Source organism: Lycium barbarum, chromosome 10 (genome assembly GCF_019175385.1).
Source record: "Lycium barbarum isolate Lr01 chromosome 10, ASM1917538v2, whole genome shotgun sequence".
Taxonomy (NCBI): Eukaryota; Viridiplantae; Streptophyta; class Magnoliopsida; order Solanales; family Solanaceae; genus Lycium; species Lycium barbarum.
In genome coordinates, this window is record NC_083346.1 from 91,487,898 (window position 1) to 91,503,076 (window position 15,179).

The 15,179-nt window shown below is 37.6% G+C and overlaps 1 protein-coding gene across 2 annotated transcripts; it reads left to right on the forward strand.

The window, feature by feature from the left end:
* The first annotated feature begins 12,740 nt into the window (after positions 1–12,740).
* Positions 12,741–14,890, forward strand: LOC132615562 (uncharacterized). 2 transcript variants are annotated; one of them, XM_060330171.1, is made up of 3 exons: positions 12,741–12,869; positions 12,936–13,869; positions 13,949–14,890. In XM_060330171.1, exons 2-3 carry the CDS (start codon positions 13,852–13,854, stop codon positions 14,798–14,800), a joined length of 870 nt encoding a protein of 289 aa, XP_060186154.1. In that variant the 5' UTR covers positions 12,741–12,869; positions 12,936–13,851; the 3' UTR covers positions 14,801–14,890. The 2 variants fall into 2 exon arrangements, with proteins under 2 accessions (XP_060186154.1, XP_060186155.1); XM_060330172.1 differs by having other exon boundaries at positions 12,747–13,869.
* Positions 14,891–15,179: the final 289 nt, after the last annotated feature.

Below are 15,179 nucleotides of genomic sequence, written 5' to 3' on the forward strand. Positions count from 1 at the left end.
AGCATCTAAACCAACGTTACAGAGATGAAGCCTAATGTATTCACATAAGCAGTTGAGCCAATATTCATCAATCGGGTTTTTGAATATACAGAGAGAAAGTTATCTTCCTAAAAGGCATGGTTTCCTAACAAGAGAACTCTAACTCGTGATTTTATCTAAAACAGGAAACATTTATTACACACTAGCCGTAAAGGAAAAATAGAGGAAAAGATTCAAGCTTAAGATTTACCAACCTTTTATTGGTACAGTGAACAAGGACGCCAACCTCAGATCTAACTCTCTTTCATGAACAACACTAGAAGATCTCTGCTATGGCTCGAGGCCAACAGAGATAGAGTAAGAACAAGAAGAAAACTGATGCTTTAGAGTAAAAATAGCATTTTTCGTTGTTCACCCGTGGGTTATCAGATTCAAGGTGTTCTAAGATGTTCAAGGTTGTTCTAAGATGTTCAAGTTTGTTCCCCTTTAGGATGAGGATTTAAGGAGTATTTATGGGGGTGGAAAACTAGGGTTCGAGATTCATGAGCGGGAACTTTTCAACTTTGAAATATAGTCGTTGTGAGAGGTCAAAATCGTGTCGGAAGAGAGAAGAGAAAGGGACTGATATGGATCCAGAGAGAAAATAAGCCCGTGACCTATCTCTAGTCTAAAACGAATCTCTGTGATGAAATTTTGACTTGGAACAAAGAGATTTGTGGAAGAAAATAAAATGGCTTAGAGTGATGTCTGAAACTTTCACGAAATGGTGGAGCGGGGTCTTGTGATGGTGAAGAAAGGTATAGAAATCGTCCAAAAATGGAAGGGAAAAGGAGATGCAACTGATGGGGATAGAAATTAGGTTTAGGAAAAGGTAAAAGATATTATGGGCCGGGTCTTCAACATTTAGTAATTAATTAGCTAAATGGGATGCAGATACACGAATTGGGCTCGTAAGAATGGGCTTCAAACAGTTGAAATTGTTGGGTATTTTCTTCTTCTAATTAATTTCTTTTGGACTTCTAACTTAATAACTAGTACAATATATTATCACGTGATGGCAATTACTAATTAATATGTAGAAAATAAAGTACTAATATTACGAACTTATCGTTAATGATTTAGCATATAAAGCATCGACTTATAGCTAATTTAATAAGTACAAAAATAAAGTAATGACGATCAATTATTAAAAAGAGGTGTAAAATAATAAAAATGTAATTAAGTTAGTAATTCTAAAAATGGTGCCAATGATAATAAAAAGGGTAATTACTATAATAGTAGAGAATAGTAGCGAAAATAAGATAATTATTAATTTAGAAGCTTAGAAAGTGAATAGGAAGAAAGAAGCGTCAAAATTGGGTGTCAACAATCATGATACAATACCATAGGCTTGCTACTCTTGTAGTTTCTAACTTTCTTGATGGAAGATTTGGTTGTTTCCACTTGTTTTGGGCCAAATTTTCGTGGGTGGAAGTTGGGGAAATATTCTAGAGGGTTGGGGAATGTTTTAGAGGTGTTGGATGAAAAAACAAATAAGGGTAAAACCCCTTTTCTAGAGCTCTAGAGTTGGGTTGGACCGACCTAGAGTCTTCGGCTACTGTAGCAGCCCGGTTACTGTAGCAGCGCGCACTGTAGCGCGCGTTTCTGCTTTGTCAACCTAACTTGTAACGTCCATAATTCTCTACTTCGATGTTGTATTGACGAGCGGTTTGTTGCGTTGGAAAATAGACTCGACGAACTTTATCTTAGGCTTTTGAAACACCTTAAAAATCCTAATATACCTAGAGATATACCCCTCCAAAGTTGACCCAAAATTCTGTCCAAAATTCTGCTAACTTTTTTCCAAATCTTCGACAAACTTATTTTCTTCGATTTGCTTGGTCCCGGAATCTTCCGAAACTCTCCATACATGATAGTTATCATTAATAATACTTGATAATGGTCATGTCCTTTGGTTTCAAGGTTGTCCTTCCCGGTTATGACTTACGAGATCGTAATTCATCCTTTACTTCATTTTCCCATGACTTGTACCTTCCAAAACTTCATGGAACGTTTCCGATACTCCATTAATACGGTGAAGTACGTGGCATGCTCATGCTCTAAAAGTGCGCGGTGTAACAACCAGGTTCTTATTTCCAGATCAAGTTATTGAATCAGATTTTGTTATTTTTTTAGTATTATTTTTTCAATTAAAATTTATTTTTCTTGATATTTTTATTAAGTAAGCATATATTGTTATTTTATCATTTATTGAAATTTCATTATGCTGACTAGAAAATATGAATCTAGTTATACAAACCTCAAAGAAAAAGAAAAAATGAAACTTTGATACAGTCCCAAAAAGGAGCTCTTGATAAATTTTTAACAAACAATAAAAAGATAAAATCAAAAAATATAAGAGAATGTTCTCGAGATGAACAAGTTATTAATCCAGTTGAATTAGCTAATAAAACCATTCAAAAGAAGAGGAGGAAATTAGTGAGAAATCTGACATAGATTCTCAAGAAACTCAAGAACTTAATGAACCAAATAATTGTATTCCTATAAACATATATGATCCTAGTCAATGCACTATATTGATACCAAGTTGAAAGATCTACTAGTAGAAAAGGGACTGATTAGAATTACTAACATAGATATTTCAAATGATAAATTATCAAGACATTTCTTTAATACCTATTATTTTAAAAAATTGAGGAATGGGGAAATACATGAGTATTAGAGCAATATAATGTATCACACTAGTCGATGTATCTCATTGTGTTTATAAAAAAACGTATATCCAGACTTTGAAATCACTGCCCATATAATACAGAAATCTGTTAATAATCAAAGCTAAATTAAGGGGCAGGATACTAGACTTAGCAGTAAGAGAGATGGAGGATACTTAAGAGAAAAACAATGGTAATCAAGGTCATAAAGAATTGAAATTCTCAGGTTTATATCATAATATCCTTTATACGATCTAGAAAGAGGTTAAAAATCTCATTCGTGAAAGTTTAAGTGGAACTTTTCTTTCTCTCGTTCTGCTAAACAGTAGTGTTGCTGGAATGTGTAGAAGTTTTCTGTTTCTCTTGCTATTGTGAAAATTATAATTTGAGATTCCTTGTAATTAAATTTGATCTGACCACGTATGTCTAGGCCAATAGACAAATGTCCCCGGAAGATATTGGTTTTGACAAGTAATGCAGATAGTCTTCCACAGGACTTAGATTAAGAAAGGAAAAAACTATGGAACTGAGAGAACGTCATAAAATAATGGGGAGATTATAATGGGGGATATCTTTTTAATAGGAGAGAGAATTATTAATTTGTATATTTTATTAATTGGCTCCGATATAAAAAATAAAGAAGAAATTTTGTATTTAAGCTATCAGATGCCAAAAGCTAAAACCTGAGCTGTTTAGTGCCAATATTAAGCCCAGGTTGCATTCCCACGTCAATTTTCCTAATTTAAAAGGAAAAAGCTCAATCAGAACATGAAATGAAGAGTTTTAAGGAATCTTTTAAGTATTAACTCTAAAATAAACGAACCTTAGTCTAGTATCCAACCCCATATACTGATATTAACACAAACTAACACTAATAAACGGAAGGATCAAGAGTTAGCGTACGGGGTGGCTTTTGGGTGAAGCCTCTAAAGCTTAGGCTTTAGGCTTCTCAATTTTAGGGGCCCCATTTTTCATCAATATAATTTATTTTTGAAAAATTATATAGTATTCTAAGTACTTTTTGTTATTAAAAGGGAATAGTTAATAAATTAATAGAAAATAAGGTCCCTAAATCAGTAAGTAATGTATAGTATATAATTACTCAATCTCTAGTATATTGACAAAGAGCTTGTTTGGATGGGCTTATGCCTATAAGTTGTTTGCAGCTTATAAGCTAAAAACAATAAATTGGGGTAGTCTAACTTATTTTTTTTGGCTTATAAGTTGTTTTCAACTTATAAGCTGCTTTAGATAAGCTAAGTCAAATGAGCCCAATTATTTTTTTGAGTTTATTTTAAGCACAAAATGACTTTAAGCTGGCCAGCCAAACACTAAAAAAAAGCTGAAACCAGCTTATAAGCAACTTATAAGTCAATCCAAACGGGCTCAAAAAAGAATGCTCCTGATTGGTTTTTCTACAATACTCAATCTACTTTTAACCTTTCTCTAAACTTTAAATACGCTTTTATGTTCTTCTTTGTTTCTCCAAGAGAGTCTTTGACTTATATTACTATGAAAGACACAGTTTATGAATTTCCTATTTTTGTTTTTTCTCGGGCACCAAATATTGCAAGAGGTATTGAAGCACCAAATAAGTATTCTCAAATCAAGTTATCAATTTCTTGAATCAGGTTCTATTATTTCAATTTTTTAGTATTTTTTTCATCTACAACTTGCTTGTTTTGATATCTTACTATGTAATATATATTGTCTCTTTAATTATTTATTAGAATATAAAATATGTCAACTAGAAAATTTGATGTTGAAATTGAAAACTCAAGAAAGAAGAATTGAATCTTTGATACAATCTCAAAAAGGAGCTCTTGAGGAAGTAAGTGAGATATCTGACATAGATCCTCAAAAAGTAGACTTCAAATGAAAAATAATAATGATTTTTTTTTCTATTCTCGTTTTTGTGATAAAAAAAGTTAAGATCCCTCATTGAGGTTTGACTTTAGGCCCCTAACAGTTTTGAGCCGCCCCTGGAGTTGCGGCATCTCCTCCTTTAATATCTGCATTCTGCTACATGATATCCTTGCAAATGTACTGCCAACAAGACACTGTAATACCCAACAAAGAAGAACGCAATCAAGGATAATGATGAGGAACCCCGGTTTAATTATACCGGTGGGTTGGATTAACACATATGAATTGGATAATTTAATTCACATTAATAACACCCGAATCAAGCATACATTGCCTCGTGACTTTTTTATTTTATTTTTATAAAGCCCTACCTACAACTTGTTTGGATGGTTGTTACCTTTTGTATTGTATAACTACATTGTTTGTTTTGATAGTTACTTAAATTTTATTGTATCTTATTGTTAAATTCATCGTTACGTAACGATTTGTATTTTATGTAATGACCGATTTAGCGTGATCGCGTCGTTATCTTGTTTTTTAATTATTTTGCCTTTGCTTATTATTTAATAATTCTATTTTATCCTGTACATTATTTTATTTTTATTTTTATAATAACTTTATTCGTATCCTACGTTTCTTTAAGTTTATCCTTTAGATTGCTAATGTGTAACGACGAAAAACGATACTCCCTATGTCCCAATTTATATAAGGGGGTTCGGAGTATGAGGGTCAAAGCAATTAATATTTGACTTGATTTCAAACATAGATTAGTCGAGTATTTTATATTAAAATTTACACATTAGAAAACTACATACAAAGTACTATATGTGTCATAAATAATAATTCACAATATATGAAAAGAGTTGAAGAAAATCATAGTCAAAGAAGGAGTTGTTTGACTTCCCAAATAATATAACTCTCATATAAATTGGGACGGAGGGAGTGCAATTTATTTAAACGTTGTATTCATCAAAATAATACAGTACAATACAATACAACGATACATTATGAAACGATGCGTAATAACCATCCAAACAAGCTGCTAGTCAACTAGTCTGCCATTAGTTTTAGGGGTATTTTTAAAACGAAAGATAACAATGAGGACATTTTTTATCCAATAAGAGAAAGAAAGATTTTTTTGAGCCAAATTCTATAAGTTATCATCATTTTTTACCTTTTCCCCCCTTTTATCTTCCATTTGGTCCGCTCCACTTGCTATCAAATCTTCAATCTCTTCCTCTTCGCCTTCCACCGCTTCTAAGTTTTGGTTGCGTCGCTCCGATCTAATCCAATCGCGAATGCACACTAGTTCTTGCAAGCTAAATCCAGATAATGAGTGTCTATGGTCTCCAATTTGTTGTCTTCCTTGGCTAAATGCACTCTCCGAAGCCACGGTTGATATTTGAACCGTAAGGATATCTCGAGCCATTCTTGAAAGTATCGGATGACTTGCCTTGTATTTCTTCCACCATGCTAAGACGTCCAAATCATCTAGTTCCTTGATATCCACATTTGGTTGCATCAAATAAAAGTGATATTCATCAAAGTTTGCATTAGAAGAAGGAGTTGGATGTGAATGTAAAACTTTTAAATGTGACAAACCCGACAAACCCTTTTGCTACTTTGAGAAGTAGTAGGGCGTGGAGCAACCGGTGTAGCATTTTCTTCCAAATTAGAATAATAACTAAAAACTTTTCTAAACTCAGCATTAATAGCGAGCTCGGCTTCAGCTAAAGATGGTTCAACTCCCTCTTCAATTTCTAAAAATGTATAAATTTGATTAACCAATGCTCTAGTATAAGACATTTTTAAACAAGGATTTAAAACAGAACCCAATATAAATAAATTTGGGATGGGAAAAATACTTCTTAAATTTTGTTGTCGTATTAAAAATAGCCGCTTGATAACCGGATTTATTTTTATACTCTTGTATAACTCTAGCTATTTCTGCTAAGTAGGCTAAAATTTCGGTTACCGTGGGATAGAATTGTCTAGAAAAAGCAAGAGCTGCATTATAAATTTTTTGTAAGAGTTCAACACATTCCTTAACATCTTCCTAATCCGTAATATTTAACCAATCATCATTATTAATATTATATTTGTTGTGAACTTGTTGTATGGGAATCCTATACTCATATGCTTGTTGTAGCATAATGTAAGTGTAGTTTCACCTAGTCTCAATTTCTACTTGAATTTTCCTAGGTCTAAGGCTATTTTCCACACAAGAATTCTTAAAATCTCTCAGTCTTCCCCTATTAGCATTACAAAAAAGAAACGCAACCGCATCTCTAACTTTTTTAATAGAATCTTCAAAACACACAAGACCATCTTTAACAATTAAGTTTAAAATGTGACAACTACATCTCACATGAAAGATATTTTTTAGCGGAGGGTTTAATTCCCTTTTTAAAAGACCAACCGCCTTTGTATTATTAGAAGCATTATTTAAAGCAATACAAAGTGTTTTTCTATAAATGTTAAAAAATCTCATAATAGTAGACATTGAATTCGCTAAAATGTTTCCATCGTGACGACCTTTCCCTTCATCATATAAAAAAGCTATAATTCTTTTTTGCATAACTCAATTATCATCAACCCAATGACATGTAATAGTAAAAAAATCTAACTTATTAAGACTAAGACCCAAATCAGCGGTAAGAGAAACATTACAATTTAAAGAATTAAATACATGACGCAAATAAAATCTATATTTTTTATACAAATCTATAACATCCGCTCTACAAGTACTTCTAGGAATACCCTCAAATAACAGATTATAACAACGTTGAATGTAAGTAACAAACCCCAAACTTAAAGGAAAGGAAAATGGTAAACAATCATAAGCTACCATTTTAGCTATTTCTACACGCTTTGTTTTCTTGTCATACTTAAAATTTTTACTGGTTTGTGGGTCTATCGTCATTTGAATACCCCCCACATTTAAACTTGTTTGCTCTCCCCAAACATCCATATGTTTCTTTCTCATATAACTATTTAGTGTACCCGTTCCACCATCCTTACTAGTTCCTTGCCTAAAAGCAAATACTTGTTTACATATGTTACATTTAGCTGTTTGGCTTTCCTTATCCTTAGTCATAAATTTTTAAATTTTAGCGATTGGTTTACGAGTTCTAGGCGGTTTGTCTTGTGTATGTGATTATGCAGGATCTGTATCTCCTATGGGATTTTCGGGGGCTTGTGTTTCATCATCATCATCATCATCAATTTCATTAAAAGTGTCGGTATAATAATGCTGCATTGCCTCATGATCTAAAAGTGGATTATTTCCACCAACATCAATACCTAAATTAGGTATTTCTTCCACATATGTTTCCTCATTAAACCCACCCCTAAGAATACCACTACTACCGGCACCACGTCTAAATCTCTTCGCCATTATTAAATAGAATTAATTTAAATCACACTCAAATAAATCACAAGAAAATAAATTGCAACAAATTAAATTGCTAGAATTAAACTGCGAAAAATAAAGATAGAGTTGGAACGAAGGTACCAAATTGCCGGACTAATTTTCAACAAAGTGAAGGCGGCTAGAATTGCAAATCCATGAAAGCTACTTCAGATTTTTGCAAAATCACCAACTCCACCAACAATATTATAATTGCAAAATTAATAATTGAAACTACAATAAGACTTTATAATATTTAATTGAGAAAAATTTAAAGTGACTAATTGTTGCAAAGTAACTATAATTCAGAGATTAAGAGAAAGAGAAGAGTGAATTGGTGTGGATTAAAATGAAAATGGAGAGGGGTTTATATAGGGGTGGGGGATGGGTCAAAGTATTAAAAAAAAAGTTTGGGGGGTTGGGGGGGGGGGGGGGGGGGGGGGAAATGGGGGTTTGGAACCGTTTGGCAGCGACCATTATTGCAAATGGACCGTTGGCCAACGGTCCAGCCCACAGTCCAACGGCTACATTTAAAAAAAAAAAAAAAAATCTGACCGGTTTAACCGGTCCGGTTCCAGTTTAATCGGTTCCGGTCCCAAAAAATCGAAACCGGACCGGTATATATTAAACGGTTGACCTGAACCGGTAAACCAGTTCCGGTAACCGGTTGACGGGCTTATTTATACCTACTAATTCTATGTGTGCATACGTATTTTTAAGGTGAAACTTTAGCAAATTTTTGCACGGATTGCTCTTGACTCGTCTTTAATTTTTGTCCCTCATATCTGTGGTCTTTAATTTTTTCCCCTGATACTTATTTAATGAAAATATCCAGATATGTTTCGTTTAGCATAAGTTCTGTAATATTTTTATCTTCGGAAACTGAACTTTTACCTCGCTCGGCACAAGTTCTGTATGAATTAAGTTATGCGGCATAAGTTGTGTAGCATTTTTTAAATTATGTTGAGTGTTGAAAGTTTTTCCCTTTCCGGCGTAACTTGTGTGGATGTGATGATACATATGCCGACGCTAAACGCTAACTTGCCGAGCGAAGTCTGAACTTATGCCTTTTTTTTTTCCAGATTATGTTGAATGTTGAAAGTTTTGCCTTGTCTGGTATAACTTGTAGGATGTTATGATACATATGCCGAAGATAAACGCTAACTATGCCGGTCGAAATTTAGTTTATGCCGCACCAAAAATGCTAGAGGGAAAAAAATTAAAGACCACAAATTTGACGGCAAAAAATTAAAGACCACCCCAAATATGGCCATTTGTGCGAACGACCCAAACTTTAGTTCACAAAAGTTCTAATTTATCTTCACTTTGCGCTTGCCTTGCATTTTTTTCTTTTCGAGAAATGAGTCTAAAACAATAAAACTTGTTAATGTCATTTAATTCGTCATCTGCCTTGCTTCTAATCAAAAACAAAATTGTTCTAAACTAACTAACTCTGCTCCACCCCGCAAAAGTTTTAATTGTCATCTTCTAGCTGCGTCTATTTATTTTCAATTTCTAATTTCGCAGAATCATGCCATGGATCCCCAGGAAATTTTACAATAAGAAACAAGGGAAAGTTGATAGAAATGTCCTAGAAACTTGATAATTTGACAATTTTTGTTCTAGTATCTTAATAAGTTTCTCCCTTCATTGGTCTTTTCTTTCTCAATAATCATTTTAGGATCCTCTTAAAATCCTTTCCAGCAATCGGATTAGAAAACCATGCTTTTCATTCGTGCAAGTTAATAGTATTCCCTCGGTCCCAATTTATATGAGGGTTGAGCTATTTGGGGACTCAAATAGCTTTTTCTTTTATTCAATTTCAAACATATATGCTTCGAGTATTTATAATAAAATTTACATATTTGAAAAATACATCAAACGGGTTTTTCTTTGACCATGATGTTATCATGTGTTTTAAATATTTCAAATTATCATTTATGGTGACTTATAGTACTTTTTACGTTGTTTTCAAATATGTAATTGTGTTTCAAAAAACTTAAAGATTCTATGTCCGAATTCACTGTCAAAATTAAAAAAAATGTAACTCTCGAGATCTGAACGGTGCCACATAATTTGCGACAAAAGGGAGTAACATTTAGTTATACTATATCAGCTCGGCAACGTTCTTGACACTTAGGAACACACAAAATGAAATGTAAACTGAAGCTTTGTGTTGAATATATACACACCCTCACACACAAAGGAGATTTGGTATGTAACTAAAGGTTCTCTTTCTCCACACACACAATACTGGATGATCTTCACGTAGACTAATAAAATGCACACACACACATAAAAAAAGACATTAGTAATGAAAATGGTAAAGACATCCCAACTGCAATATTGACTGGGGAACACTTAGGACTCACAAAGCATCAACTGTAAGCTGAAGTTTCGTGTCGAACACACACACACACTGACATACAAAGGAAATTTGACATAACTAGAAGTTTCTCTTCCTCCACACACACATACAAAAGACATTAATATGAGAATTGTAAGAGTATAATTGATTTCTTAGGCCTATAAAAAGCCTTTAATCCCTTGCTGAGAGAGACACAACAAACTCAGTTTTCATCTTAACTACTGAAAGAACAGAGAGAAGAGAGTGAAAAAGAGATGGCAGATAATGGAAAAGCGGATATGGCAGACAAGGGAGAGACCAGCAGCAACGGGGTATTCCCGTTCAAGGCCAAGAAGGGAAGTGTAATTCCTAAAGAGAAGAAGCATGTTTCTACTGTTTACCCCAAATTTGGATAATCAATTAAATTTGTGAGTAGGTATAGGATATGTGGTTAAGCCCCAATCTATTTGGTGGAAAAAGGTATGTATGGATATGATATGAAGAGAGTAATAATGATCAGAAATTCGCTATAGATAGATGTATCTATTAATATATGAGTATCACTTAATTGAACAAATCTAAGAGAGGAACACAATGAATCCGGACCAAAATCTGATATTGAGAGAGAGATTTGTATATATTTTCTAGTACAAGATGTTCTTGATATGAGGAAGCCAACCCCCTAAAAGTGGGGCAATGACCCCTATTTATAGTATTGCCCCATGGGCTTCTTACAATATGAGGCCCCTAAAAAATAAAGAAAAAACTCTGAGATGGATTAGGTTGGCCGTACGGTCTGACACCCGTACGATTGACAGTTGAACATGGCAGGACGGTACCGACACATGGCAATCGCGCAACAGATCTCCCGGACCAACGGCCACGATTAAATGGACTAACGGCCACGATCAAACGGACCAACGACCACGATCAACTCGGCTATGAAGAAACCGGACCAAATAATGTTCTTCCCTCTCTTCCTTCGGTCTCTGTCTTACCGGTTTAACATTCATCCAGTTTTTACCGTACACAGATAGTCCCCACACTTTCCGGACCGTAGTTTATCGGAGTAACGGGAAGTGGATGCATCAAGAAACCGGTGGCTCGGTTTATTCGTTGTTATCTTTTCATTTTGGCGGGAACAGTTATGCCACGTCCCTCTGTCGTTGGCCACGTGTTCTCATCCCGGATGGTCAACTCTGACAACCGCCGTAACGCAGGTCGCTTCAAGTAATTCCTCATTAATTATGGGACACATGGAACTCCCTGGTTGGCTGAGAACTATAACCGCCTGGATCCCACGTCTATATAACGTCTTCCAACACTTCATTTTTTCATTTTACGATCCCTTCAATCTCTATCTCCAATCCTTCACTTCTTATACCTTCAATTCTCCACTTCATTTCTTACTGCTTCAGTTCTTCATTTCACTTTTCATTCCATATTTATCGTTGATTCATTATTGATATTGCGCGAACGGAAATATCTTTGCCACCTCCTTCAACTAACCATTTTTGTCGAGTGTGTTGTTGCTTCTTCCTCTTGTTCTTGACCATTTTTGAATTCTGACTGTTCCCCTCACTTCTGTTCTTAACTCCCTTTTCGAATTCACCCAATCTCACTTTTCCATATTTTCAAATGTCTGCCAACACCGAAACCACTTTCCATGATGTTCCCTCGGTTTCTTCTCAAGGAACCGAGCCAACTTCGCTGCCTAAGGCAAAAAACTCCTTCGAGCCTATTGCTTCAGAAATTGTACCGGCCAAACCTAATTTCAACAAAGATTTTGAGGTTGAAAAACCTTCTCCGGTATCCGATAGAGGGTTTGATATGAGACGATATCCCTCATCCATTAACGAGGATAAACTCGACTTAGTCCGGGCTGATTGTGGATGGGACAACCCCTCAGTCCAAGTTTTTGCCCCCGGGCCAGACGAATCAGTGACCGACCATCGGGAGGGCTTCCTATATGTTTATACTTATCCTTTCACCCTCAAGCTCGACCCCCCGGTCGATCCGGTCATCTTAGACATGTGTCGGACTTACAACGTAACCTTGGCACAGATTGGTCCGATTGTTTTGAGGGTCATGGCCTACCTCCGGCTGTTGGCCACTAATGCAGGAAAGGAATTCACGCTGGCCCACTTAATACGGTTATACTCCCCGAGGTTGTTCCGGGGTGGTGTAATAAAACTCGTAAAGCGTAGCCGGAATCCAATTTTCTCGAAAATGGTCGAAGACAGAGACCGGGGCTGGTTGGAGAGATATGTCCTGGTTCGGACCTTGGACATTATTTCGGACAACTACATGCCTTTTCCGGAAAGGTGGAATAATAATCGTAAGTCTGAACTCTTTTAATAATTGCCTTTGTATGTTTTGTCGAACTTCAGTTCTTCCACCTTCTCACTACTTTTCTTATTTATGTTAGCTGTGGGTTAGATTCCTCTGGTCATCCGGGGTCTCAACGAATGGGTTACTGCTCTCCTCAGCCAACATGCCCACGACGATCGGACGTGGGGACACCTTTCATGTGGCCGATGGATTGCCCAGAACCACGGTAATACTTTGCTTCTATCCGTATTCATTGCATCTTGTACCTGTCTGTAACATCTTCGATTTTCAGGTTTACCTAAGGGCTCGGTGGATCCAAGGCCGGAGTCAGCAGCTAAGCCCGCAACGTCGGTACCCGAGTTCAATTCAGCGGGTGCATCTCGTATCCTTGCTGCCGCCGCCAAGAGAAAAAGGCCCTCGGCCAAAGGGCAGAAATCGAAGAAAAGGGCGAGGAGTCTCATTAGGACTTTAAGGGATGAAGCAGAGCCCGAGCTCCTCGTTCGGAGGATTAGTGTTGCCCCTTCCGTGGCTTTCATTCCGGAGGGGGGCATTACCGTTTCACCACCTCATTCAGCTGGGGAAGGACCTTCAGCTCCGGCATAATACACAGGTGAGAAAGAAATTCATTACCCGACTCCTCTAAGGTCGATTGAATTCATTGATATTTCAGGCGATGTTTCTTCCGAAGAAACACCTCTGCAAAGGACAAGAAGACCTGGGGAGGCACCCGCTGCCGAAGCCGGTCAAAGGACTGAGCTGGTCCCGGAGACCGAAGTCCCTATTGATGTTCATCTGATGCCCGACCATGAGGCTGCTGCAACTTTGGAGATCCCTGCCTTTGCCGAAGCTGCTGAAGTCCTTCTGAGTTCTCCAGCCCCGGCTTCAAGATCGGATGAGTTTGAAGACATGTTTTCGGACACCCCTCTTGCTACCGGCGAAGCTTCCGGTTTCGGACATCTCCCGATCCCTTTAGCCACGGGGGCGGCTAGTCGGACCACCGAGTCTGGTGCTAAGGATAGCTTGGTCCGCACCTTTTCGGCCCCTAGTGTGGAACCGAGGAGGACAAGATCGGTTGTGATCACCGTTCCCGAGGATTGCAGTTTTATTTCTCGCCCGGTGGGTGTGGCAAGCTACCTGAGGCCCCTTGTCTCGGACTCGGACAAACAAAAGATGAACGGATCCCCTGGCAGTGCCTCATTAACGAAGGTATGCACGCGGGCAATCGAGTAAGTATATCAGCCATCTTCGTATAATTTCATTGAGAATTTTAATCTCGTTTATTCAAGTTTTTGACTTCATTTGCAGAGTGTGGTGCTTGTCAACGAAGCCTTTGTCCGTGCTCAGCAAGAGGTGGACGATCTTAAGGGCCAACTGGATGCCCAAGACCGAGAGACGGAGAAATTTCAGCACCTTCTGCGGGTGAAGGAGGATAAGTTGAACCAAGCAGTTACTCTTTCCAACCTCCAACCCAAGCTCGATGCAACAAAGGCTGAAAACCGTCGATTAAAGGGTGAGCTGGCCGAGATGATCGAATATAACCGGAGTCTCGAAGCAGACAAGATCGGCCTTAGCCGAGATAACACTCGTCTTTCTTCAAAGCTTGGTGAGCTCAAAACCACCATCTCTCAACTCCGGGAGGAGCTGGACTCTGTCAAGTCCGAAGCTATGAGCATGGCCGAGAGGCATCGGTTACTCGAATATGAAAGTGCCCGGTATAAAGACCGTATGAGAGTGTTTGAGGAGAAGGCGGAGAAGAGGGCCCAGATATGTGATGATCTAAAAACCGAGCTCGAAGAGACGGTTGATGCTAATGACACTCTCAAGGTAGAGCGCGAGTCGGCCACCCAAATGCAAAATGTACTCAAAGAGGCTCGGGATATTCTGGCGGCAAAGCTTGCCCAGGCCGAGGCCGATTTGGAAGAAGCTCTAAAGAGCGTGGAGGCCGCCGAGGCTCATGCCACTCTTTCTGCTGAGTATGAAAAGTGGAAGTCTCGGAGGATCACCCTTGAGCAAGCCGAGCATGGCTTTGCGGATCTTTCGGCCCTAATACTCGAGGCTAAAAGAGTCGAGGAAGAGGCTAAGGCTGCCCTCGGGGCTGACTCCGACGACTCCGAGCGGACAGTGTCCGAACACTCCGGATCTAGCCATACCGGATAGATCAGGGCCTGTACTTAGCCTTTTATTTTTTACCTTTGTAGGAGTCTCCGATGTAACATCTTTTGTATAAACAAAACATGCATTTTTCTTTACTTTGTTTGAATGTTCGTTATGACTTCTGCCCGAATTGTCGGTCCGTTTTCAGGAGTCATTATTTCTGGCTGTGCCTGAATATCGACTTTTCTCTTCATCCGGTACATTTTTTCTGGGAATTTTATGGAGTTTTTGCCCGTGGGACTTATCTTATGCTTTTGTGAATTCGGACGTCTCTGAATCACGACGGGCATTTTTAGGGCCGGTATTTTTCGGACACCTGAATCTCAGCCTTAGCTAAATTTTGATGTAAGAGTCCCCGTTTGTGGGATTAATGATTTTGGCT